The 27,774-nt window shown below is 40.5% G+C and overlaps 1 protein-coding gene across 4 annotated transcripts in view; it reads left to right on the forward strand.

Annotated features, from left to right (window-relative positions):
• The window catches only part of thsd7ba (thrombospondin, type I, domain containing 7Ba), a 160,040-nt gene that overhangs the window by 119,624 nt on the left and 12,642 nt on the right, over positions 1–27,774 (forward strand). For 3 of the 4 annotated variants that reach the window (XM_052081427.1, XM_052081429.1, XM_052081428.1), the window contains 9 exons: positions 2,453–2,719; positions 3,015–3,193; positions 13,857–13,990; positions 15,018–15,171; positions 20,302–20,449; positions 23,443–23,558; positions 24,691–24,808; positions 26,280–26,425; positions 26,891–27,059. In XM_052081427.1, coding sequence (XP_051937387.1) covers positions 2,453–2,719; positions 3,015–3,193; positions 13,857–13,990; positions 15,018–15,171; positions 20,302–20,449; positions 23,443–23,558; positions 24,691–24,808; positions 26,280–26,425; positions 26,891–27,059 — 1,431 coding nt within the window. The remainder of the gene's footprint in view (positions 1–2,452; positions 2,720–3,014; positions 3,194–13,856; positions 13,991–15,017; positions 15,172–20,301; positions 20,450–23,442; positions 23,559–24,690; positions 24,809–26,279; positions 26,426–26,890; positions 27,060–27,774) is intronic. The other variant, XM_052081430.1, reaches the window with a different exon arrangement.

Here is a 27,774-nt window from a genome sequence, read left to right on the forward strand (position 1 = left end):
CACACACCACCACTAAAACACCGTCATCTTGTAACAGAAAGCTCAGTGGGTACTGTTGAGCAACAGTTCAGTGTCATCTTGATCTCATACTGTCAAAACATGACCAGCATAATGAAGAGAACTACTTCAATGCTAATGCTAATTGAAACACAAAATGTTTCAGTCATTCACAGATCAAATATGCAGCTAAGAAGGTCTGATGTTGTACTGCAAAGGTTTTAGTGCATTTCAGGTTCATCCTGAAATGTCACCCGAAAGCCTAATATCCCTGACTTTCCCTGAGTGGTTTTATTTGCATCGATAGCTTGGCTCAAGAATCTAACTTTGAGAAAGTAATGTGTTGTAATGATTGTGTTTCTAACTCAGCAGATGGTATTTAAGAGAGAAGAGAGAGTACGGCTTAATGTTCCATTTCATTAAAAAAAACACACACACACACACACAAAAATTATTTTACTACTACAAAAAGAATTTTAAAAAAATAAACCCATCACGACCAGCTGTTGAAAGCTCAATATGTGCGTAATGAGATAGTCGGGTATCTTTTGAATTTTTTTGAATTTGACTTTTTATTTGGTCTCCCGTAAGAGAAACCTGTCACAGGCCCTCCATGCTGCTACATGCATTGGGCAATACAATACACAACATACATTGGACAATACATTACAAGCATATGCACACCCCACACTGCCCTCATGTCCTTCTGCTTGTCTGTCTGCCTCCCTCTAATTGTTTGTTAACTAAGCCGATAGCCTGCGGTATGAATGAGTTTTCATATTTGTTCAATTGGCAGAGAAGAGTCCTATACCTCCTTCCTGACTTTAGGAGCTAAAATTGGGAGTGTAGCACATGGCAAGGTTTGTCTAAAATGGTGTTGGCCTGTTGAATAACGAACTGGGTAGTTCGGTATATATGTCCTGGGGAGCTGAGGGCTGCTCGATTACCTTCCCTGCCGTCTTAACCAAACTGGTTATCTGAGCTTTAGATTTAACAGTTAGGTTCCCAAACCAACTAGTTATTCCAAAGCGCAGGACAGACTTAATGGTTGCTCTATAAAAGATCAACAAAATGCTTCTGCCAACTCCAAATATTCTGAGACGTCGCAAGAAACGAAGGCGCTGATGGATCCTCGAACAGACATTTGATACGTGCGTCTGCCAGTTTAAACCTGCTATCCATATAAATCCCCAAGTATTTGTGAGAGGAAACCTGCTTGATATTCTTGACCATTTATAGAGATTGGGCAATGATCTCCAAATGATTTAGGGTCAAACACCATTTCCTCAGCAGCGGGAGCCTTCCTCCATGTCGCCTGCAGAGCAGCGCCATCTCCAACTCTGTTGAGATTTATATGCTTTGTCAGTTTTGAATTTTGGACATACTTTGTTTTTGGTCATGTGTTGGATGTTTGGTAGAATGACACTTAATTGCACTTCCTTTCATGTGTGGATTGAAATGCAGAAAATTAAACTGTTGATGAATGGCTATGATGAAAGCATTCCTAGTTCGATTCAGCTATTTGTTTTTGATGACATTTTACTTCACTATTAGCCTTATTTCATACTTTCTACTCACAACTGCAGATCCATTAGATGTGTATTCTTGCAAATAGAGCCAATTAATTGTAAGTTAACGTAGTTGTAATCCAATATTATTTGAAAAGTCTATGTGATGTTTTTAATAAAATAAGTAGTGGTGATATGAATAAAAAGGGAAGTCTGTTCCTATCATTAGTGACTATTTGTGCAACAGCATCTGTGAATTCTTTGGTCGTTTCTCCACTTTTGTCTGCGGATTGACTCAAACACTTTGTAGCCTAAGAAAGAATGCAAATGAAGCATATATGATGCACTCAAAATACATCGAGAGCGAACGTAAGCCAGCATATTTTTAGAGAATCTTTGTTGTCTATGTAGCCATAATAGGTATTTGTTTTGTTTTGTGTGCCTCCCAAAAGGTTCAAAGTAAATTTTGCTCTGTCTTCTATTTTAATTGTCATCACTTCCAAACTTCTTTTTGTTGCTGCAATTTGACAGACATTGAGTTTGCACAGTTCTCTTAAAATGATCACAATTCACAGACGACGCTTTTTGAATGATGATGACTGCAAACAAACATCACCAAAATTACTCTCCAGTTAGGCAGTATGCGGAAAAAAATCGGCTTATTAACATTGGTAATGGAATGCATTGGACTGCCGTTGTGTTGATATCTGTGGTTAAAATTGATTTTTTTTTTCTTTTCACCATCACACTTTTTACCTTTGTGGAAAGACTTTCTAAAAGATTTCGTTCGTGCCCAATGAGAGCAAATGGGGTCCATACCAAGTTTTAAGGTTTCTTGGAAAGTGAATAATTCATTATGTTTCTCTCAAACTCTTGTACGGTTTTTGAAGACACAAGCCCAAGTCGATATAACTGGCCATCTTTTTCGTCATGCTGTCATCCATCAGGTCGCAGTAAAAAGAAGGTACAATGCCTGGATGAAGCATTATACCCTCTGGAAGAGACGGAAGCGTGTGCCTGTGAGGAGTACTTGTCCCAACCTTTCGGGAACTGGTCTGATTGCATCCTCCGCGAACCTTCCACTCCGGGATTGTTGCAAAGTTGGATGAGCCACCAAGAAGTGAAGGAGTGTGGTCAAGGTCTACGCTACAGAGCTGTAGCCTGCGTTGATCAAAAAGGACGCTTAGTCGAGCCTACGCTGTGTACAGACACCGGTAAGGGTATACTGTACATCTGAAAGTCCAAAATATAACTCATGTAATGGACAGTTTCCCTGAAAAAAACTCAGGGAAAGTTTCACATTAAAGCGCTTGGCACAGTTGTGCAGAAAAGCACTCATTAGTCTGATAATTGCTTCTTGGTCACAGCGAGCAAGTGTGGCGGAGCACAGGCCAATGTGGGAAATTATTCATGTGACCCGTAATGAAGCTGTCACCCAAGTGCAAGTCTGACCTCTTTCTCCCCCCCCCCCCCCCCTCTCTCTCCTGTCTGCTAACGTTCCATTCACAGGCTACATGGTGGAGGTGTGCCACATCCCGTGTCCCCTAGACTGTAAGCTCAGTGACTGGTCCGCGTGGTCAGCCTGCAGTTCATCTTGTGGCGGCGGGCTCAAGGTCAGATCCAAGTGGCTGAGGGAAAAGGCTTTTAACGGGGGTCGTCCATGCCCCAAACTGGATCTGAAGAACCAGGTAAGGTGAACACCACGGCAGACAAACCCATTGTGGGTGGTAATTGCGAACCACAATTACTTGTGTGAAAAAAATAAAATAAAATAATGCAGTTACTTTGTTCATTTTCAACTATTGTGAGTCATTTCGTTGTCAGTTGAATAATGCATTTTAAATTTTACGGAGGTGTGGCAATAATAGTTAACCCCTCACTCATCCACAATGTTCTGCACTCTTTTTTTTTTTATTGAATGCAAATGAGGGCAATCTGCACTTACAGTCCACTCATGTTCACCACCATTACACGTGTAATTTGCATGTATCCACTGGAAGTCAATTTGTCCTAATGGTCAAATGCATGACACGATGTTATTTGGAGATAAGCCCTGTTCGCATACAATATACTGTAGGGAAATTGGTTTGGTGCTGGAAAAAAGCTTCTGGATGCTCTGTGCACACACACACATATATTTGTTCTTGTTGTTGCCTTGTGCTGTCACATGAATACATGAATGAATATGACTCTTTACATCCTCACCTCTCCTTGAGATAAAAAAAACAACAACAACAACAAACAACAAAAACAGGCTCTTATCTACCATTGACCCGTCCCATTTGTTCATTTAAAAAAAAGCCAATGCAGCCCTTGGGCACACAAGTTTGCCCACCTTGGTTCTCTAGGCAGGTGTTACTTGTGGTTGTGAACTTCACATGTTTTAGTAGGTCACGGTTTAAAGGGGAGGTGTGTTTTATGATTGCTGCCATTACGCTTCAATGGTTTTGAAAGGACACTGTAGTTTGCGGAGGTCAGTATGGAGATGAGGTGCGACTCGCAAGAGGAGATTTGTGTACAGATGGTTAAGTACCCGCTAACAAGGTCTTTACTGCCCCGGTTGTAATGCCCTGAAATAACCCTGGCCACTTAAACTGGTGCCCGTTATTGCCAAGGCCCTCACAGATTTATCCCAGGGTTACAGCAGGGCTTGCTGTTTATGTTACCAAATGGTTCTCGTAAAGCAAGTTACATCTGTCACGGCTGTGGCTAAAAAGCTAATATACTGTAAGCTCTACTTTGGCTGAGTAAATTAGTCCCTTTTTCCTAATGTTGTACTCTGGACAGCAACATATTAAATGGCAAAATGTAATTAAAAATGAATAGATTCATCTGAAGCTGTTTCCTGACATTTGCTGTCCAGAATCCCTTCTTCCAACACATTCCAATGATCCTATGTGCATAAACAAATCCAATTTATTGCGTTTATTATATTTTGATTTTCATTTTTGTCAATGGCTAGTACTTTAACAAATACTAAACTGGCTACATTTAAATCATAAATGCCTCTTATCCTCCACAACTCCACTCCCTCATCTATGTAAACTGAACTGTGGACCGAAAATGGCTGAATTCCGACCAGCAAATGGTTCCCCTCCATGAGGGCTAAAGGAGACTGACTTGACAGAGATGAAATTTACACTTCATTCTATCATCCCGTGCTTGACTGAGCAAAAGTGATGGGGAGAAGCTCAATGTGTCACCTACACATTTAATGTACTTCCACATTTAATGTTCTGTTGTGTTGGTGGGTAGTGTATATCGGAGGGCTGGGGCTAGGGAGATAATATAGTTTGTTGATTAAGACCTTTGAATTTTAGTACCACTTTATAGTTGGAGTATGTAGAGTGAGTGTTTATACATTGACTAGGATATGATTCTGTACATTTCACAGTAGTTCTTTGAAAAATATATTTAGTAATCATTTACTACATGTTTGTGATGTGGTTACGACTGTAAATCTAAGTACTTTTAGCAGCACTCTGAACAAACACTAGTAACGGAAATGTAAAAATGTGTTTTTCAACACCATATAAAATGGCGTGTTAGGGTTTTGATTGCAGCAGGTCACACTGAACTGAAACGGAAGCTGAGGATATGTGAGCAATTTCGGGAGTCGGGTGCAAGCCACTCCTGAACCAATATGGAAATTATTGAACATAAACGGTGCACTTAATGCCACTAGTCCATTGGCAATGGGCATTTACCGGTCCGAGAGAAAGTTTGTCCAACTTTTTAACCTTTGGATTGAACTTGATTTTTTTTTTTTACATATTCATGGCTCCTATACAGTCTGGGGGAAAAAACAATGCACGTTTGGCAAAAGCGTGAGTGTGTGCATGTGCGGAGGTGCATGTGTACCATACAGTATAAGGCACTTTTAGTCATCTGAAAACAAATCTCCAATATGGTGAGTTGGTTTGATTTGTGACAGCAGTGTTTTTCTATGTCACGGTTCACCCTCTGAGCGCACATAGATTTTTAATTTGTTGTTTTTGTTTTTTCGTTTTTTAATTAAGGATTATGCATTGCTTAAAGGCAACTCAGAGTTCCAAATTTAGTGTAGTAGCATATTGTGCTGCAACGTGCCGGGCATGGCAAAATTAACAGCATGAAGAAAAGGATGCTTCAACGTATGGTAGTAGAGAAAAATTTATCACCCAATTTTCCTCACATGATTAATGAAGTGTCTACTGTCATTTTAATATTGTTTAATATTGATACCACAAGGGATAGACAATACGGGCCTTTGAGTAATGTTATACGTTCTGTTTGTATGTGTTGCTACACCGTATGTGTTAATGTGACAATTCTATGAAGGTTCATAAGGATTTACCGTCAAATCAATGCTAATTTATGTTCGCCTATTCATGACATTTCATATTCTCTATATGTTAGCACTGAGCTAGCAGAGGTTTTGTGGTTTGTTTGGCTCTCTGAGTGTATGAAGAGACAATGTTTAATTTTCTTTGCCTTTTTAATGTTATTTTTACACATCCACGACTCCGCTTGACAAGTATCAGTTGAAGAGTAGTTTCTGAAAACAATTGTTGTCATTAAAACAACTTAAGTGCCAGTCTGGTGGAGATAATTATCATATTAATCTCACTGCATCACCTGCTGTTGCGGTGCAGTATTGCTGCGCTAGTGCGCCGACATCATTTGTCGGGTCCTTTGTGTGGGGGTTGTTGAGTTTCTTTGTTCCCTATTCTGTTCTAATGTTGTCATCAACTGCTTGTATATTGTCCAAATTGGCTTGTAATCACGTCATATTGTTTTGCCGCATTAAATAAAAATGGGACATGGCTTTTTGTTCATTGAGTCTGATGACAGCCCCATACATCATGAAAGAGGCATTCGCAGCTGGGTCCAACCTTAAAGAATGACTTGTAATTTCAAGTTAAACGGCTGTTTCTTAAATGATCTGGTGTAAACAAGGTTTACTTCAGAGTAGATGTCAACTAAAATGGTGTTCATTGTATTTGCTACTCAATACACGTGCGAGATTTTGCTTTGGCCATGCTTGACCGGGATCGTAAGCTACGGGCTGGTGTGTGGTGTGATATATAGTCCCTGAAAAGCAAATATTGAACTCCTGAGTACATAAAACTGTAGCCAGCTGCTTTTTGGGGCGCCAGATATATTTTGACAAAATATCACTTGTAACGAGTCGTGAGTACACATCAAACCTATCTAAAACAGTTTGACCGATCTACAATTCTGGAAGTTTTTGATGAGCGGGCAATTTTTAATATATGTCCATAGGGTTCATGTGTGGAGCTGAAAGAGCCAAACAACAGGAAACTTTTGAGTATTTCGAGGATGTTAAGTGAACGTCAAGACGAAATCATTAAGAATGGTAAATTGTTTTGATCAAACATACAGTATGTGATCTACAGACAGACTTATTGCGTACTCTCCGCAAAGTCATCAACACATATCCCAGTATGTCCTGTGCGGAGATAGAATTCTTTCGGGAAAGCTTACAGCTTGCACACCGAATTGCTGTTTTGTAACATACATTTCTAAACGAGACTCATTTTGTTTGGAAGACGATTGAGGAATTGTTGCTATCCTATAGTTGTTCATCCATCCATCTATTTTCCGATCCGCTTTATCCTCACAAGGGTCGCAGGGGGTGCAGGAGCCTATCCCAGCTGTCTTCAGGCAGTAGGCAGGGGACACCCTGGACCGCTTGCCAGCCAATCGCAGATCCTGTAGTTGTGCTTGGCTACACTGGGTGGCCCAAATATCAAGGTGTTCATCCTTTATATTGACTGTGTCCAACTCTGAATTCTTGTTATTCAGGAAACCATCTGCGCCAAATGTTTTCACCAGTTTAAGAGTCACAGAGGAATAACTTTACCCTTCAAAATGGGGAGAATGCGACTGGCCCTTATGCTCACCCAATTGAACAAAGGTTTTATTGTTGACATTTTACATTTTGATTAGGGCACCCAAAGTGGGGTTTTGCCCCATTTTCATTTTTATTCTAGTGTGCTGTTCTGACCTTTAACACACATCATTATACACCTGATTATTGTATTGTAATTTACACAAAATTTGTTCTATAGCAAGTAATTCATTTGGGAGGTTTCCTAGAATGACCCCACATTAAATTCTTATCATATGTCATTATTTTTGCTTCAATTGTACTTTCATCTCCTGTAATTTGATCACTACACTGAACGGTTAAAAGAAAGCCGATACTTTGGTCTCTAGGTGTCCTCATTAAAAGCTCACGGTGAATCTGTATCACCGGTGCTAATCAGGGATTATTAATCAAGATAGGAATTATTCATTTGAGGTATGATAGTGGAGCAGCTCTGCTGTAACAGGAGATCTAATTGCAAAACTCTAATGATGTGAAAAGGATTGTTTGCTTCACGTTATGACTGGAAGCCATTCAGGGATGAGATGCTTGTGGAACGAAGTACTAATGCAATGCTGTCTTGTTCAACTGTGTCTTTGTAATAAGTAACAAATGAGAAAATTTGTTTTTTATGGCTAAATAATTATTTAATCATAAGATTGCCCTGCAGCATAAACGGAAATTTGAAGGTGGGAGTTTTCTTGTCGGTGGGTTTTGGATGTGACGTCAAACTATTAGTCAGTGGGCAAAGTCATGCATAAATGGTGGGATCATCCAAACCGGGCACGTTTTTTTATGCAACAGAAGTGTGAGAAAGCAACAATAGGTCCAGCAGCCCTCATCATCTCCACAGGAGAGAGCCTCCCAGACTTCTGATGAAACAGTTGGTTTACATGAACGAAAAATTTCAGCTCAGAAAGTCAACGAAGCTCCGCTGAGTACTTATCAGTCTTACTGCGGTCTCGATATGACTACTGTAAGTTGGTGGAACAAACTTGAGTAGGAATATGTTCACCTTGCGGGGCCTTGCTGTTTGCCAAAGTACTTAAACTGTTTAAAGAGGGCTTGCAAGTAGGCTATTGATGACAATATTGTGGCAAGAGTGAGCCAAGGTGGTGACTGATACAATCATAGGCCGGTTACAGAAAAGTAAAAGCAAAACATAAAATGTGCTGCTAATTTTGAAGAGCCCCTGTCTTAGTTCACCCTTCGAAAATCATCTGTATTGCTGGCAGCCAAATCTATCAAATAGAATCATGCCAAGCAGTAATACATTTTCCAAAGAACTGCTGTAATCCTCACTATATTTTGCCTTTATCAAGAAAGAAAGCACTGTGGGTGAGATTAAGAGGAATATGATGGGGGGGGGGGGGGGGTTCTGCTGTAAGGTATTGCCGACAGCAAAACCATATGAAGTACTCATGATTAGGGGCACAAAATATTAACATTGTAATATTGTTTTTTTTGTCAGGGTACAATGATGACACACCAGCACCAAATATCACTAATGACAACCACATATGTGATTCTATAATCTCCCCCATGTTTTGTCAAGACTGCAAAACAAAAAATAAAAATGTCAGTAGTTTTTTTCCATTGCTCGCACAGAGACCATTGCTTCACTTTTCCATCTCAAAAGGTGAGACATTGTGTGAAAAGCCATTTGTGACTAAAGCCTTAGTTACTGAGTAACAGTGCAGTCTATCGATGAGATGAAATCAGACATTGGCAGAGAGACTTGAAGGGCTGAGCATTCATCTTTCACACTTCTTTTGGCAAGTTTCCTTTGCTCACAAGGAAATGTCAGGATACGTTTACACAGTGTTCCCTGCGGCCACGATAGCATTGTTTGCCTTGCTTACCTAGTGCGCCTGAGAAATTTGGCGAGTTTAGTTCTCCGTATTCAAGTGTTGTTAGATTTCGGTATAAGTTTTGTCACGGGCGAGCAAGTTAAACGTGACTGACCCTGGGGCGGCTGGTCGGGGGGTTTAGGCAGGGACTTTCGGAGGCTCCAAAACGCAGTACGGTTGGGTCCGTGCACTCGGGTGGCCGTGTGTTCCCTCTAGACCTAGCATGCTCTGATAGGATCCTTCACATTTCTCCCATTTTAATCAAGGTCAGACACGGTTTTCACATTCTGTCAAGGCTTTCTGTGGAGAAAATGTGGACTCCAGGCAGCCCCAGAGTATGTTTGCTCCCATGGTATAAATTGAGAAAAATCGTCGTATTTTGGAGCAACGCTTAGCATTTATTCCCGGTGGTCACAGCAGCCTTGTTTAATCAGAGGCATTAGAAATGGAGGTGTTTGCTGGCTCAACAGTCACATTCAGTTATATGAGGGTGTGCACACTTGTGTAACCACATAATTCCAGTTGTTTATTTTTACTTCTCTTCTCAAAAATGTGAAAAACAATTAATTGAGTTGTACGTTTTGTCGGTCATAATCATGGTGAAAAACGTTTGAAACTACCTTTCTCTCACTTTTCTATATTACCGGTACCTGTCATTTTAGCGGGGGGTTAGATTTTTGAAATGTGCTTGATGTCTGGAACACCCGCTGAGCAGGGACCTTGGGTTTGAAAAATAGGCTGATATCCAAGATGGTCTGATTCATAAACATTTCCAGGAGAGACTGAATCACAATGATCTAAACGTGAGCTGATACACACACACACACACACACACACACAAAAAAAATCCAATTTAGGGACAAGCCATTTTTTGCTTTTTGGTCAATCCTGGATGAGCTGAAATTATTTGTCTTGGTTTGACTATTATATGTCGATGACCATCCATACATTTAGTTGAAGTCCATACAGGTGTCTTTTTTTGTTTTTGGAATGGGATTTAGAACCTTTATATTCTAAAAAGCAATTTACCCATGCCAGTGTTTTTCCAATATACCTGGTGTTGTTACTTTGGTAATCTCAAACTAATTCCTTTTAACAAGAATCCAAGATCAAACTCCCTGATCCGAAAGCTTTTTAATCCTTCGCACGCTTGCAGCTGCGAATTCATGAGTGAATCTAAAATATTTTGGCAACAAGATGATGATGTGTGTCTTTGAATACACAATTAGTTAAGTAAATACAAAACTACTTTTAAATTATTTTTTATTTTATTTTTCCAAAATGATTTACACAGTGGGCGGCCCGGTGATCCAGTGGTTAGTGTGTCAACCTCACAGTGCAGAGGTACCGGTTTTAATTTCAGCTCCAGCCTCCCTGTGTGGGTTTTCTCCGGGTACTCCGGTTTACTCCCACATTCCAAAGACAGCCTGATTGAACACTCTAAATTGTCCCGAGGTGTGAGCGCGGATTGTTGTTCGTCTCTGAGTGCCCTGCAGTTGGCTGGCAACTAGTTCAGGGTGTCCCCCGCCGACTGCCCGGATTCGGCCCGCGGGCCGTAGTTTGCACACCAGTGGGTTAGCATCTTTGTTGCTGATAAAACTAATAAAAGCCTCGACAACACAAGTTTAGTTTTTAATTGCCTTGTTTATATACAGTGCACAGTCATTCAAAAAAAACAAAACATATGTTCACGCATGCCGCCTTGTCACACCATCTTCACACAAATTAATTTCTCAGAGCTTAGCATTGTGCTCAACCATTGCCCAGCTGTTGGCAACCAACTGCAGCAGTTTAAAAGTCGTCTTTGCACCTTTGCAAATTATCCTAGATCGCTTGAGGCCTAGAAAATGAGCACTCAATCATCAATTAAAAACACTAAGCATGAGACAGTATCCAATATGTGTGAAGTCATTTTAGTCTTTTTTTTTTTAGAATATTTACAGTCTAAACAGTGTAACACCACCAAGGTGCCTTTTTTATGGTGTTTGCATTGAGCTGGTGAAAGAGGCACCAAACAAATATTGTGGGTGGGGGGGGAATGTTGTCCATGAGAGTTTGCAGGCTTGTTAGCTGCTTTGTGGCACCACATTGACCATACCTGCATTTTCCCCTTGTGCAATGGTATTCAAAAACCTCGGCAGATGGAGCAATGCTGTTTTTGTCATTTCCTTTGAGGAATCCTCCCAATTGCTACAGTTGAATGATTTGAAATGTAGTTTCACAAACCACGGTATATTGTTAAGAAACCTTCTCTAATGCTGTGCCGTTTTCAGAGAGACTATCTTTGATATTTCTTTTGCAAGGCAGGGGCAAACAAAAAGACAGTTGAAGGGCAACACAACTGTCGTGACAAATAGTTGGAGATGAGATCACTGGCCAGTGCAATTTCAGAGGGACGGTTCTTATTTTCCATAGCGTACTTTCCATTGCCCATTCATGTTAGTGTAGAATAAATGCAATATGTGAGTTGATTCTGTCCATATTAAAAGAGGATCGCATTGAGGACCAGGCAAACACATCACATTCTTGATTGCAGATTTAATCATGAATAGTCAAATATTTCACATTTGCTGCCTCTTATGGAAACACGTCATAAATAAACAGTGCAAATTAGGAAATCAAATCATTACAAACGCCTCTCTGAATGATAAATGCAAAATAAACATTTGTTCTTCTTGTCCACACATTTCTTTCCTTCAAGTTCAGATTACAAACAAGTTCAAATAGAAGATATACATTGTGCTGATTAGACATTCTACACTGCCGGCCAAACGTTGTAGAACACCTGATTCCCCCAGGCCCCCATAATTCAAATTCCTGCAGTTCAGTACTGCAGAAACAAAAGCACACGACCGATAAACAATTCAAGTTCCAGTTAAAGAAATCACGGGATCAAAGTATGATGTATTCTGGACCTTATGTAGATATATCACAGCATAACACACTTGTGTTCTCCAGTGAAAATCAGACATTGTTCATAAAGTCCTTCCGAATAATTATCTCTGGCAATTCACTACTTCTGTACAATTTCAAGCCATTCATTGGACTTGAACTGATTGACTTTTTTTTAAAGGGAAAAATGAGGGTAGTGTAAAATGGACCAATATTAGTGTCCTTTTAGTCAAATGTGACATCAGGAGAACTCGATGCACAATTCTACATCTCTGCAAGGTAGTAAACTAATGCTCCTATCATTGTTCTTCTCTTCCCTTCCCGACCTGGGGCTTGTCATGCACTGCTAATATGGACATCCACGCAGGCCCAGGTCAGTTCTATTCACTCTGTACTTAAACTCTGCTTTAGCTAATGAAGACAAACTGCATGCAAGATCTGTCCAACTCGCACATGCTCCTGTGACCCTGCGCTGTCTTTACTTCTGAGAAAGAACAATAGTTTCCTCAGAGAGTGCTGCTAGTCGGGTGGAAAGAATTTATGCGGCATCCATTTGCTTTTCCACTCGAGGGAATCAGGCTGATATTTCCAAAGAATTCTAGCGCTCTGATAAACTGAATAGCCGCTAAAGCATTTCAAAGGCAGCTTCGAGTGACTCGGGTTCTTTTTATCATCTTGCTTATCAGAAGAGTATGCGTCATTTCAATAGCACGTTAAGAGAAAATGCAGACCGAGACCCAACTCAGTATTTTTCCTCTTCCATCTGCGGCGAAAAATCATTGCAAATGTGTCTTGTCACATCTACTCGGGAAGATATTCTATAGGATTCTGCTCTGTCTGTGTATGTACTGTCTGTGTGGCTGACATGATTTCACACTAAATAAAAGGTAGTAGTCGCATTGCTGAAAGTCATTCTTTTCTTGGTGACACCGTGGATCGCTGTGCTGCCACAAAAGTGTTGGAGCAAGTGTGAGGAGACTATTTGCCAGTTTACCCAGCAGGGGCATCTGGGGGGACAGATGGGCGATGATGAGGGTGTATAATGGGCATCTGTGCAGCCTGGAGGGGAAGCAATGCTCAACAGTCATCCCCTCTCTGCTTTACACACACATACAAACACATGCACTCACACACACGCCTACTACAACTTGTCATGGCCTTTTCCACAAATTGTTCTCTGGAGTCGACCTTCCACCGCAGCCGACTATTACGCGCTTTGAGCGTAAACGTGTTTACAGGAGCATGGTGTTGGCTCTTCTGTCTGTTTCGTCACCGTTCCAGACTTGCTGTCTCAGTTGGCTGAAAAGGAATTGGCATAACATTAACCTTCACCTATGGTGTTTTTTTTCCCCTCATAATCATCCATTTAACACACCATGTGGCTCTCTCATTCTCTGAATTCATTCATGAGTGAGCTAAATGTTTTCCTACACAGGCGTAGGATGAGCTCACTCTGTCTTCCATTAAACGTTCATCTTCATTCAAGCCCTCTTTATGTAGCTTGAAACCTACCTAACCTTAACTCTGTGTGAAACTGTTGTTATGATTGACCTCGATGGAATAAAAAAAGCCTATAATTTTCTCTATCCAATTCCAGGAATTGCTCCTTTCCTAACTCTGTAGGTAGTGAAGGCGGTGGGGGTGTTTACATTGTATATTTTATATGCGTCCCCATCTTTATTTACACACACTGCTGCTTTCACTGCATAATGAGTGTTTGTCCTTGTGTGTGTCCAGGTAAATGAAGCTCTGCCATGCCACAGTGAATGCAACAAATACGAGTGGAGGATCGAGCCCTGGTCCATTTGCACCATCAACACGGTGGGCGACTCGCCATCCTGTGGGGAGGGAGTCCAAAGCCGCAAGATCAGGTCAGTCAGTGAGTGAGCGAGTGAGCCTTGGCAGAGTGTTGGAATGGCGACACCCACTAGGGGGATTTGTTGGGTTGGCTGGGGTCCTGGTGCTCGCAATGCCAAGAGAGAACATTCAGAGCAAACAGCTGCCTTCTAATGAGTGGCACTTAAAGTAGGCAAAGCAGTTCAGTGTTGATCCACTCTGAATGTATGCACAGATTTGATATAGTGGGCTATGCGAACTTAACAAGGCTTGATTTTTCAGGAAAATCCAATTATTCAGTTTCAGACATCCAAAAATTGTAAAACAAACAACCCCCCGCCCCCAAAATAAACATTTGTATTGCTTCTACTGAATGACTAGGGTGATGCTGATTTAAGAAATCACTCAAATTTATCCATGCACATTGTCAAGTCAAGTACAACATTATTGTCAAATGTGCTAGATGTGCAACATCCATGCATCCATCTTCTACCACTTATCCGGGGCCGGGTCGCGGGGGCAGCAGCCTCAGCAGAGAAGCCCAGACTTCCCTCTCCCCAGCTACTTCCTTCAGCTCTCCCCGAGGGATCCCGAGGCGTTCCCAGGCCAGCTGGGTGACATAGTCTCTCCAACGTGTCCTGGGTCGTCCTCGGAGTCTCCTCCCGGTGGGACATGCACACCTCACCAGGGAGGCGTTCAGGAGGCATCCGAATCAGATGCCCAAGCCACCTCATCTGGCTTCTCTCGATGTGGAGGAGAAGCGGCTTGACTCTGAGCCCCACTCGGATGACTGAGCTTCTCACCTTGCAACATACAACACAAGCTCTAGAAACAATCTAGCCAACATGCTTACATATTTTTACATGTACATTGACATACACCATGGTTAATACTAGCTGTAAGATTTTAAGTGCAAACTCCTTTTAAGAGTTTTTTTGTTGTTGTTTTTACAAATTGATATCTGAAAGTACGAAGTAAATCTGAGATGCGATGGGAAAAAAAATGACCTAGATAGGAGTACCCTGGAGACTGGTAACACAGCTGCATCTGCTGCTCCAACAGGTGTGTGAAGAAGGGAAAAAGTGGGGAGGTCAGCACTGTGGAGGACAGTCAGTGTGATCAAGAGGAAATGCCACCCAGAGCCCAGGTCTGCTTTTTGGCCTGCCACAACGACTGCGTCTTGTCACCCTGGGAATCTTGGAGCAACTGCCTGCCGGTAAGAAACACCATTTTTTATTGGATAGGTGATGCCATCATTTCTGTGAGTGAGTGAGTGAGTGAGTGAGTGAGTGAGTGAGTGAGTGAGTGAGTGAGTGAGTGAGTGAGTGAGTGAGTGAGTGAGTGAGTGAGTGAGTGAGTGAGTGAGTGAGTGAGTGAGTGAGTGAGTGAGTGAGAGAGGGAAAGAGAGAGAGACAATATTCATATAAATTTCTTGTTCCAGGCTAGCGCTCGTCATTTTTGTTTTCCGTCAGTACAAATGAAGCAATCAAGAGGCTAATTTGGAAAAAATATCTTTTCAGAAAGGTCTTTGATGTTATTTAATCACAAAACTCCAACCCCCTCAGGTTCTTCAAAGAGTCCCTGACTATAAAATTACAGTGAAATAGTCAGTATTATGCTTCGTGAATAAAAAGTAAGAGCAGGTGAGTGTAGAATTATTGAGTCTTGAGCTAAGCCTTTCGTCTTAATTTAGTGCTTGAATCTAATGTTTTAAAGTGAAGACATATCACATGGATTTGCGCAGTCACACTCAGATCGACTCACTTGATTGTGACCAACTTGGGCGATCATCGATGCTTTTCATGATGCTATCTCTCTTTCACTGTTTCACGCAGTTGACTTATGTTACAATCACTTTCAACCACAGAAGTAATATTAGCAGCAACTTCCGTGGTAAAATATGTCTTGCGCTTGTCGGTTTGAAGATAACGCCTTTTTTTCCAAATATTAGGTCTTGTTCGGTTTTGCGGGGTTGGGAAATGCAACATCCAACAATGTCATGATAGGCAGTCTGACATGGCTCTATTTTTGTCTAAAAGGCACTTTTCACCTTTTATGCGTGAACTTGTCGCATGCTTTCATACAGCTCTCACATTTGAGCTAAATTTTGACAAGTTTTGTTTATTTCTTTTTTTTTTAACAAAGTATCAAATTGACGGTCACACATTGCCTGTGGATTTGCGTGATATGGTAGCAAACCCAGTAGTAAAATAATTCCTGAAGTGATGTAGACCTAGAAAATGATCACACTGCCATTGAAAAGAGTTTTGACTTGTTTATCTAGACTCACGTTAGGTAAAGCTCCACATTACAAAGATGAACATGACATGAATCATGTTTAATCTTCATAGTCACTAATCTGGATCTTGTGCAAGCAACTCAAATCTAAGGACCGAAAATGAGTATTACCTGTTTTTAGGGCAAACCAGGGACATTCTTGCTGTGAGATAGCAGTGCTAACCACTACGTCCCCGCATCTGCTTTACATGTTATGATACAACATTTGTATTGAAAGTTCTGAATTACAGTTTTACTGACATCATGATCCAGTAAAATAATAGTGAACTGTACTTTGTCCTCCAAATAATGACTTGTACACACAATGAGTGTGCTATAGATGGAGCTTCTGTAATAGGGTAACTATGTGTAATCAAAATGAAAAGCTGAAAAACACATTTACATTCTAATTAGACATCAGGGAAATGTTTGCAACATAATATGCTATAGAATTAGATCACAGTCTCCTCTCTGGGTGTCTTGAATGAAATTAACATTTCAAGACATTGCATATTGCGCATAAAGGCACGTACCTATTGGTGCAAATTTGTACAGTATGATCTATTTAGCTGTGGAATATTATGCCACCATATAAACTTGGTGGAAGCCGGCCATTATAATCCTGACGTTTTGGTGATTGGACTTTTGACTCATTATTGACTGTTTTCCTTTTTGTTGTTGTTGGTGGTGGGGACTCATGGACTGCGGTTATCTGTTTTCCTGGCCCATTTCTTCCCCAGCTGTCGAGCGTGTTAGGTCTGGTGAAAAAAAAAAAAAATTCAAGCTCTTACTACTTATCATGTCATTTGTCATACAGTGGAGCTTTTTGTGAATGCCTGCCTCTTCCTATTTCCGTGATTTTGGGTGTTTGTGTTCAACGTCTGGGTCCAGCTGTCCAGGTCTTCAGTTCGTTCCTACATCACAATTTTACAGCAAGAGCCATTGATAGAAGTCTCTGTTGGCATTTTGTGTGACATTTTGTTTTTCAAAATTCAATTAACGAACGAGACATGTCGACCACTCGGGCAAAATTATTTTTCCATCAATGTGACATATTAGTGAAATATTACGTTCATTTTAATACCTCTTTTGTTATTTGGGCAATGGCTGATTATGAATCCCTATTTCAAGGAGAATGCTTTCATGCAAAATGAACAGTGGCTGCCCTGGACACTGGGCAGGACCCGCCTGACGCCGGTGTGTGTTATGCGCTGCACATATCTTAATTACATGACATCATCCACTTGCAATATCGAAAGCAGAAGCCCTAAGGCTTTGGAAGTGGTATTTTTCCGTTACTGTATCACACCTCAAATCAGCTTCAAAATAGATGGCGCAAATCATGATTGTATTTATTTATTTATTTATTTAAGTAAAGAGCATCTCCTGCCTTAGTGTAGGACCCATACAGGCACACTATTTCAAGCAAATGCCAACTTATACTGTTTGCGCAAGACAAAATCTTCCCATAATCCATTTCAATCATTAATTTAATACCAAAAAAATCATTAATTAATTCCAGTATAATCATTGATTCACAGCCGCGAACTGTGATATCAAACCCTGCGCTCGCTCTGAGGGAAGGTGTTAAATGGTTAACAAAAACAAAGGAATGTGGTTACATCATCTTCCCAAACCAAATTCAAAGGTCTAAGAGCCAAGAGTGATGCAATTTAAAAAAGTTCTGACTTGACTTTGTAATAGGTGGAAATTAATCTGCACACAAAAATAGTTTGAGGATGGATGACGGACTCTGGCACACAACATTGCAGCTATCGATTTTTAAGAAAACAGTCCTATTAAAATATATCAAACAGATATAGTTGTTTTTTTTTTTACTTGTTTTTGTCAAAAAGGCATACAGACTTTAATTCTTGTGGCGAAATAATTCCACAAGGCTCTAATGAAATCAAGAGGGGGTTGGGTTTTGGACTTTTTAGACAGTTGTGGCGTCTAAGAGAGTTCATAGATTTGTTCCTAACTTTCCAAACAAAAGTGACTTTCAAACGTTGATTTAAACCGACTGTTGGATTTTGCTATAGCTTCCCCTTACCAATGAACACATTGATGAAAAACTATAAACACAACACTTTTATTTTTCTTTGGGTTTTTTTCCATGATAGTGGCTTTTTCTATTAACACAAAAGGCCCTTTTCTCTGAAATATTGTTCACACATCTGTAAAAGCAGTGTGCTCTGTGTGTGTGTGTGGCCTTTTATTGCTGCCAGTCTAAGGCACTCCTGTGCAATAATCCTGCTGTTAGCACCTACAATGTTGCATTTATATGTTTCTTCTATAAAATAGGGTTCAAAGCTTATCCCTGCTCTGGTCCTTTTCTATCATTCTCAAAAAATAGTACCGCTATTCATTTTTATTTGAATACAAGACATGGAATTGAGCTAAGTGTAGATTGCACGCAGGTGGTAGTGTTAAGTATGGCAGCCAAATTGTGTGATACTCTATTTGGATCATTGCAGTGTATTCCGAAACTGCGTACGCATGGCTATTCTTTCAAAGCCTTAATCTGTCAACACAAAAAGCCAGATTGCAGGACACGGTGTTGTCATGTACAAATAGATTTGTGTGTTTCGGTGACAGTTGGTGTGAAAACTGCTCTTGATTAATGAGCCTCCCAGTGATGAGCCTCATTAGGAGCTGACATTGATTGAAGTGCATGTTCTGATGAATCGGGACCACCGGGGCGAATAAAGCTTTCATTCTTTTTCCCGCTACTCTCCCAAAGAGACCTGCCTAGCGGATCTGCCATATTCAGCATCTCATTTAGTCACTTCATTTATCGTTGAAAGATTTGCAGCGCTACTTTGAATTGGTTGCCATCATGCTAGCATGCGCTCTTGGCAGAGAAAAGTAAAGTTAAACATAAAATAGTGTTTAGTCAAAGAAGAGCAACAGTCATTGTTTTTGTACAATCCTACAGTTCTTTATCTAAATTGTGGACCAGGCACCGTCAAATTCAAGATACTTAAGGTGACTTAATCCAATATTTACACTCACTCACAAGTAAAACATGAGGTAGCTTGATTGAAACAGGGCTCTACAGAGGCCTCACTGTAAATACATCAGTTATATTTAAATTACAAAACTGATCATTAAGACACCGACATATTTATTTACAACATGCAAGGCCCATTGCACACAAAATGGACTGAAGTGGACCACTGTGGAAAAATAACAGTTGGCGACTCCTTGCCACACAGCATGCAGATGGCAACACACATCAACCAACAAAAAAAAAAAAACAACAACAACCCTACGTGGAGTTTTTTGAGGATCACCTATAATGTTGTATTAAGTTTTTATCGAGCCAAAAAAACACTCGCATGAATTTCAAAGAAGCAACAGATGACTACAAAGAGGAACCAGCAAGAGTAAAGCGATAGTGTGGATATTTTGAGACGCTGTTGGCAATGTTCGATTGCCCCATTCTCTCACCGCGCTTGTAATTTTGGCAAAAAGAGACTCTCGACCGTCTTGCGTACTCAGCCATGTCAGACTAAATACAACTTGGAGGAGTCCATTTGATTTATTACTGGAGTAAAAAGTTGGAATGTATTGGGAAAGCAGCTTGCTTTTAACTTTAAGAGCTGCTGTGTTGGCAGAGGTAGCCTGAAAGTTAAAAAGGAGTGGGGGGGGGGGGGGGGTTCTTGTTGGGTTTTTTTTTGCAGAAACTTTACCATAAACTCCCACTACAACTCGATCTTAACATCACCTGAAGCACTTACAGTATATTATATTTAGCACTTTCACCAACACGCCTGACGCATCAAATTTTCTGTCATTCAAACCCATTGACATTGTGAGTCAATTCGAATGTGTTTGCGAAATGATTGCTGCATACATCAAAGTTAGTGGTAGTGGTAGCACTGTGAACAAGTGCAAAAAGTGCAGCATTTCCATCTGACATGCTCAGTCCTGAAAATACAGAAAAACACAAAACTTAAGTCAGGTGCCATGTATTTGTATGTGTGTGTGTGTGTGTGTGTGTGTGTGTGTGTGTGTGTGTGTGTGTGTGTGTGTGTGTGTGTTTGTGCTTTCTTCTCTGCAAAAGCAGCAATGTGAACGAGGCTCAGAGAGAAACAGGAGCAGACAGATCCTCCGCCTACCTGCCGTGGGAAGCGCAGCCTGTCCAGAAATGATGCAGTCAGAAAGTTGTTCTCTCAACACCACCTGCTTCACTTACCAGTATCAAGTCTCAGGTAGGAATCATTTCTGAGTACTCTTGCTATGCAATTATTGCTGAGGGTGAACTTTCGATGAAAGAGAGCCAATGGATTAATTAGCGGAAGAGGAGATGTCTTTTGTCCTGACCATCTGCAATGTTACTGTAGCCACATTTACAGTTTTGTATGTGTCTTGTTCCACATCGTTAATGACATTGATTTAGTATAATTACACAACAGGCAAGAAATGAGACAAATCTTCATAAAGGTGCAGATTCCCCCTCCACACACCCCACTGCAAAATCATAATATAGCCCATTCTGTTTGTGTTGTCTATAAACAAGTTGCCTGCTGACTAACAAACAGATGGTGTAAGAAACACAAATATGATACTCTAGAACAGGGGTGGACAACTTAAATGCTGGACGGAGCCACAATTTTTCATCATCTCTCTTCCTAACCAGAAGTATGACAAAAAAAAATTAACTATGGACAAAATGCATGCATACTTACAAAATGGTGCTTTTCATTTTTGATAATACATTATTTTTCAATGTATCCATAAAAAGATCCATAATTTGAACCCAGTAACAAACAACAAAATAACCACATGCTGTATTTTTTTTTCCAGGGCAGAGAGCGCTCTTGCATAAAAGTGACCATTCAAGGGTGGCACAAAACTGTTGAACAGGAAACCATGGAACTCTTGTTGTATAATTTTGTCAACAGCAATCTATTTTTAAATATTATTTAGAACCTATGTTTGTTCTGCATACCATTTCAAATCCGCCAAAAAAAGCCGACTCGCATTATATTTTTAGGGCAGTGTACGACCCAGTGTAGGGGGAACTAAGATATGTCTGCCATGTAGTGCTGATTGATGATATTGCAACTTAAAGCTGCAGTCGACCCCTGTATGTTAACAGTTTGGCACCCGCTGATTCGCATATCCTCAGTTTATGTGTTCCTTTTTAGTTTCAATACTTTTTATTTTAGATTTTTACCATTTATTCCTGGATCCCCCACCACCCATTTATCATGGCAAATGGACATTGAATGAGTCAGAATGTTTTTGTTTTTTTTCAGAATTCTTTGGGCTTAGGAAATATATATACTGTGTATATATATATATATATATATATATACTTTTTTTTTAACCTATCCCTTCTCTACTAGTGTGTAGAATGTTTGATAATCTTAGGAGTTCAGTACTCTTATCCCTTCCAAATAGATTCTATATTTATCCTCTTTGTGACCATTGTAACAACTGAATTTAATATTCAAGAGGCTAATTCTAACTAAACAACTGCCGTGAGCTGACGGAGGCCTCTCTCTAATGACCGTTGTGTTGTATCCCAAAAGAGTGATGCCATTTGTGGCTGGGCATGACTCCAATATTGACGATAAATACTTTGGTTTGCAACCCAGCACTGAGGCTCAATCTGTTCTATCTTGCTTTGTGAGGCGAAACATCTTTGAGCAGAGTGGTTCCCAACTGTTGTCACCCTGGTAGTCGCATGTTCTCTAAAGAAGAGGCATTGTTTAAAAAAAAATGGCTTTGAAAATATGATACAGTACATGACAGTAACTATATGTGCTCACTCGTTCAAATCGTCTTTGCATGCTATTAAGACATGGAGGAACAAGACCACTGAATGTCAATTAAAATAGTATGATGAAATATCAAAATTAGGATAAAGATGACCCCAGAATTTTACTCAAAGTAAATCTTAGGAGTGAAAACTGACCTGAGATGCACTTTAAATATTTTACTGGTAAGAGCAGGGGCGGGAAGTTAATTTTGCAAGGGGCCACGTGAAAAACTGTAACACTTGAAGAGGGCCAAGTCAACATGGTCAGTTCAATTTTGTCTATCATTCAACCATCCATTTTCTAATCCGGTTATCATCACGAGGGGTCGCGGGTGTGCTGGAGCCTCTCCCAGTCATCATCGGGCAGTAGGCAGGGGACACCCTGAACCGGTTGACAGTCAATCGCAGGACACACAGAGACAAACAACCAGCCGCACTCACGGTCACGCTGAGGGACAATTCAGAGTGTGCCATTGACTTGCCATGCATGTTTTTGGGAAACCGAAGTGCCCGGAGAAAACCCACGAAGGCACGGGGAGAACATGCAAGCTCCACACAGGAAGCCAGAATCGAACCCTGCACCTCCTGTATTGTGAGGGTGACACGCTAACCAGTCCATCACTGTGCCAGCCTAACTTTGAATTATTTTTTTTTTATTTAGAAAAATCATGTTATCTTGGTTCAATAAATTGCTACATCTGCGTATATAGCTTGTATGTAGTTACAAATGTGAAATACACTTTTAAAAGAATGTAGACGGGATCCTTAAAATTCCATCTTTTGCATACATTTTAACAAGTTTTATGCACCATCCGCCAACTCAAATGAGCCGTTCATAATCAGGGATCCACAGTTTATGGTGGTGTTCCACTTCTGTCACTGCAATGTAGAAGTTAGACCGAATATGTGTAGCGACATGGCGCAGTCTGTCACTAATTTACAGTAACACACTACCGGTAAGTCATAATTACAGTAAATATTTGTTAAGAACACTTGATGAAGATAAAAGGATCCAAAATAAATGTTTAAATCAATGAATAAAGTGGACCGATTAATGTGTGTGCCGTCTGGTGAAGCGTGATCCCGTATTCCTACGCCACTTGCATGCCATTCGTCAACTTGACACATCATGTCGGGACCATTGTAAACCGAGGTTATGCGGAAATCTGTCGGCAACCCAATTCGGATTCCTGACCCAACACTTAAGAATCACTGGCCTAGACAACAAGAACAGTTCTGCTGCAATCGGCTCAAGAATACAGGTCAAGAATATTTAAAGCGTTTGGAACTGTTCAGCCTGCGTTGAGTATCAATGCTGAGACATTGTAGTCATACAGCACTGTTAAATCAATAAAGCTAAAGGTTGCCTTGGACATTTTTTTAGCAATACTGCACATGTACATGTTTATTTAAAGTGTGTGTGCATATATATTGCAGAATGGAGTACATGTCGACTGAGTGAAAATGCCATCTGTGGTGGAGGTGCCAGGCAACGGCTTCTCAACTGCATCCGCAGTGACGGTCAGATTGCGGACTTGCAAAAGTGTGAGCAGGTAATCATTAACTTCATCATACTATCGTTGTAATTGCGAGGTCGTTGTATATGTTGTATCATGCGTTGTTGGCTGGGATGCGTTTGGCCTATTTAAAAAAGAAGTGATCACAATTCTGAGGTTGGGGATTCAAATGCAGCCTGCAGACTCCCTATGCTTGTATAGTTTCTCTCAGAACTGCCACATTCCGAAAAAACAATGTTACGTTCATTGGAGACTCTGAAGTGTCCTGAGTTGTCAAAGGTTGTTTGTCTATTTCTGCCCTGTGATCGGCTGGTGTCCAGTCCAGGGTAACCACTTGCCCATCCATGACCTGCGGAAGGAAAAGCCCTATAGATAAACTTGGTCAACAATAAATGTTACTCAGAGGTGGCTTCACATGTCCCTATACGGATTTTTGGTGCTGATTTTAAAGAAAAAAAACTTATACTTTTTTGCAGTACTTTTTTTGGTAAAATTATTTTTAGATAGTTTTTGTTTTTAAGATCAACCTAAAAAAAGCTTGCCAAATGCAGATTTAAGTGTATTTAATTTGTCATGTTTAGCTCTGATGTTCTTTATTATTTTTATTACCAGCATAATAATAATAGTAATAATAGTTATTATTATTATGAAAACCACTATAGAAAGAGCAAGGGCAAATTTGGAATCACTGCATCACACCCCCCCACCAAAAAAAAAAACACATTCATCCAGAAAATATTTTTCTCATCTCTGATTTGTTGGATGGATGGGATCCTGGAATAAATATAACTGCCCACTGGGGACATTAGCATTCATCTCACATGATAAGTATGAGCAACAATTGTACCTCTGTCCCCTTTTTTTCAAACAGAATGTTCAGGCTTTCAATAATTTATATACATTGCGTCTAGCTATGTTTCATGAGGCAATTTCATCTCAAGCTAAATTATCTGCAACAGCCTGTGCTTTTCTCAAAGGTGTCTTTAAAATAAACTGTAAGCAGCTCTTGGTCCCAAATGCGCTGTTCATTTCTCATACATTGTGTAGGGGGGGAAAATGGCAGGATTTATGAACCTCAATGGGAAGTTTGCAATGTATATTTTACAAAAAGTGTGTTCAAATATGTAATTGACGCTTATTACGGCTGCTGTGCCCTTCTGTCGTACAGCTTGGAATGGTCAAGGACTGGAAGTTGGTGGAGAACTGTGTGGTCGACTGTCCGGTCAGCTGTGTCCTCTCTGATTGGTCGCCATGGGGAGAATGCTCGCATACCTGTGGCAACCAAGGTAAACAACCAAAATTAAAATAAAAAAAAACAACAACAAACACTTCACCCAAACCTTTGGGAATGGCAACCCAATGGACAGACAGTGCTGATCGCATTTGTAAGGCTTCATTATCTCCTCTACTCTGGTATCCTGCAGGATTCTGCATGAATAGATTTCAAAGTATTAAAGTATTAAAAATTAAGGTGTCGGGTCAACGAATTTTTCTAGACGGAGAGGGTGTTTTTGCAAGCTGACACCGCATTTTGCCATCAGTAACTGTCACCTCGAAATTTGGTTTCAGAGGTCATTGTGAGGTTGGTTTTGTCTCACCTGACCCATAACATTATAAGCACTTTAATAATTTAGTGTGATATATATATATATATATATATATATATATATATATATATATATATATATATATATATATCGGATTCATGCAGGGTGGTTTCAAAAATGCAATTAGGGACCACTAACCCGTGGCGTCATTTGAAAAAGATGTTTTATAAGCTCATGCATTATACAAAAGGTAAGAATTGTATCCTGGATCCATGCATCATTTGCCAGGGTTTCCGTAAACCAATCTGCAGGAGAGAAACCTTGTTATTCTTTTAATTGGAAAGACTCACCGGCATCTTCCTAAGTTCATTCATTTTAATTTGACATTGGTTGCTCTTGCCTCTTACCCACTCCGCTCCAAGAAGTTCCCAGCCAATCATGCTGCAGCGCAGGATATAAACTCAAACTCAGTCTCACAGTTCGGTCGCCGCTTCCGGCCAGTCTGTCAACCTCGACGAGGGATTAGTGTCATTTCTGTTTCAGGGTGTGATGATCACAATGCCAGCGGGGAGCATTTGTCTTTTCTGTTGTTCAGAGCTTGTGGCACTAGATACCACTTTGTGCGTGTGCATGTGTGCGTCTGTGCGTGTGTGCGTGTGTGTGTGTGTGTGTGTGTGTGTGTGTGTGTGTCTTCTCCCATGTCTTGACCGCACCACTGATGAAGGTCATGCTCAGTTACTGACTAACTAGCAAAGCCTCTCGGGCCCCTTCTTTCTTTTCAGCCATTTCCCAAACTTTTACGCTCACAAATTATTAATGAGTCCCTTGCACGAAACACTTGTGTTAGGAGACTGTTAGACATGAGCATTAATGATGAAACAGAGGAAAAGTGCTGTTGAACTAATTCCTCTTTGTCTCGAGCAAAATGTGTCATGAGGGAAAAGCGTGGGCACAGCTGCCTTCTTTCTTCTGAATATGCATTATATCAATTTTAGGCGGCAGTTTCACGGTGCTCATTCTGTCCGCTCTTTCCGCTTATTCACCAGACTTTTTAATTGTTTATCCGTTTGTCGTGTAACAGAAGTAGATTAAAGGAATGGTGTACTGTGATTGTAAAGTGTCCTTGAGTGTTTTGAAAGGCGCTTATAAATGAAATGTATTATTATTATGATTAGATAACAGTTTATAAACGTGCACTTGTGTTCTACAGGGAAGTCTGTGCGTACTCGGCGAATTTTGCAGGATGCTCATGAGGAAGGTCGGCCTTGTCCCAACCAGCTCATCCAGACAAAGCCATGTCCCATAAACCCTTGCTACATGTGGCTGCTCAGTGACTGGTCCCCCTGCACCATAGAGGTATGACTACATTTACTGGAACAGCATAAAAAATGTTTAGTTGGGTAAGCGTTCATGGCTCCTGTAATCTGTTTTCAGTTCAATTAGTCTGACTGTCAACTTCTTATTAGTTTTGTCAGATTGTACAGAGCAGCCAGGACAGAGATGTGGCTGCTCTGCCCCCGACTCCATTCCATAAAAGAATAACAGCACAATTAATCTATGTTCATACATAGCGGAATCCTTACTTATGTCTTCTCCTCTTCTTTCCATTTCATTCAAAATTGGGCACCTGATGATTTTAACTTTTGCTACCCACACACTCATAAAAAAACCACAGTATTTTAATTACATGGAGTTTGTTCATGTTTGTTCATCAATTTTGTAGTTTTGTTATGTACCGGTAAGTCGAATGCAAGATTTTCATTTAATCACATTCTATTTATATACATGTATGTATATGTGCACTTGTGTGTGACTGTGCAGGGTGCAGACTGTGGCGAGGGGCTTCGGAGAAGAAACCTATCATGTGTCATTCACAAGGGTGACTGGACTGAGTCTCCTCCCGTGCCAGTGGCGGAGGAATTTTGTGGCGATAAACTGAAGAAGGAAATCCAACAGGATGTGGCGCAGCCTTGCTTCGTTCCCTGTCAAGGTAAACATCTCCATTTAAATGTATCAACATAATTCACAAGAGCTCTCCAGGAGCACTCTCACTTTACAGTAATTATTTTTTGCCAGTATGAATTATGTATTACGCATTCATTTCACTCTCATAAGACCAATAATTATTTCCCTGCTTTACATGCCACATCATCAATACTTGTGCATTCATTTGCCGGAATGCATCATCTCCCCCAACTCATTGACATTTCAGCCGCTGCTGAAAACAGCTGCTTTCGCCAAGTCAATAAACTACCACAATAACTAATTAGCTATTCATCTTTAACTGGCCATGTCAGAAAGTCCCCTCTGGGTTCCAAATGCTTCAAATTGCTCACCAAACTACATCATCTACTGATGCAGTCACCATACCAAAATCACTTTCTTACCACACTTAAATTGGCACATCCCACCAAATATTGAATACATGCCACTCCTGATTCCTGTATTCACATGATGGCATACACACATCATGTTTTAAACTTGTCATTTTGCTAGCATTGCTCCACCTCAGGTGATCTGTTTTTCATTCTAATATGTACAAAGTACGTTATTTGTTGAATGCAAAGCTATAATCCAGTTCCAAAATTACTGTATTTGAATATCTTGTAATCCTTATGGTGTTGTTTTTGGAGTCGTTTCCATCGGCTGCGATTCACATTAAAAAAAAAAAAAAAAAGCCATTCAATTCTGCCGAGCAACAACTA

Source organism: Hippocampus zosterae, chromosome 12, assembly GCF_025434085.1.
Source record: "Hippocampus zosterae strain Florida chromosome 12, ASM2543408v3, whole genome shotgun sequence".
Classification (NCBI taxonomy): Eukaryota; Metazoa; Chordata; class Actinopteri; order Syngnathiformes; family Syngnathidae; genus Hippocampus; species Hippocampus zosterae.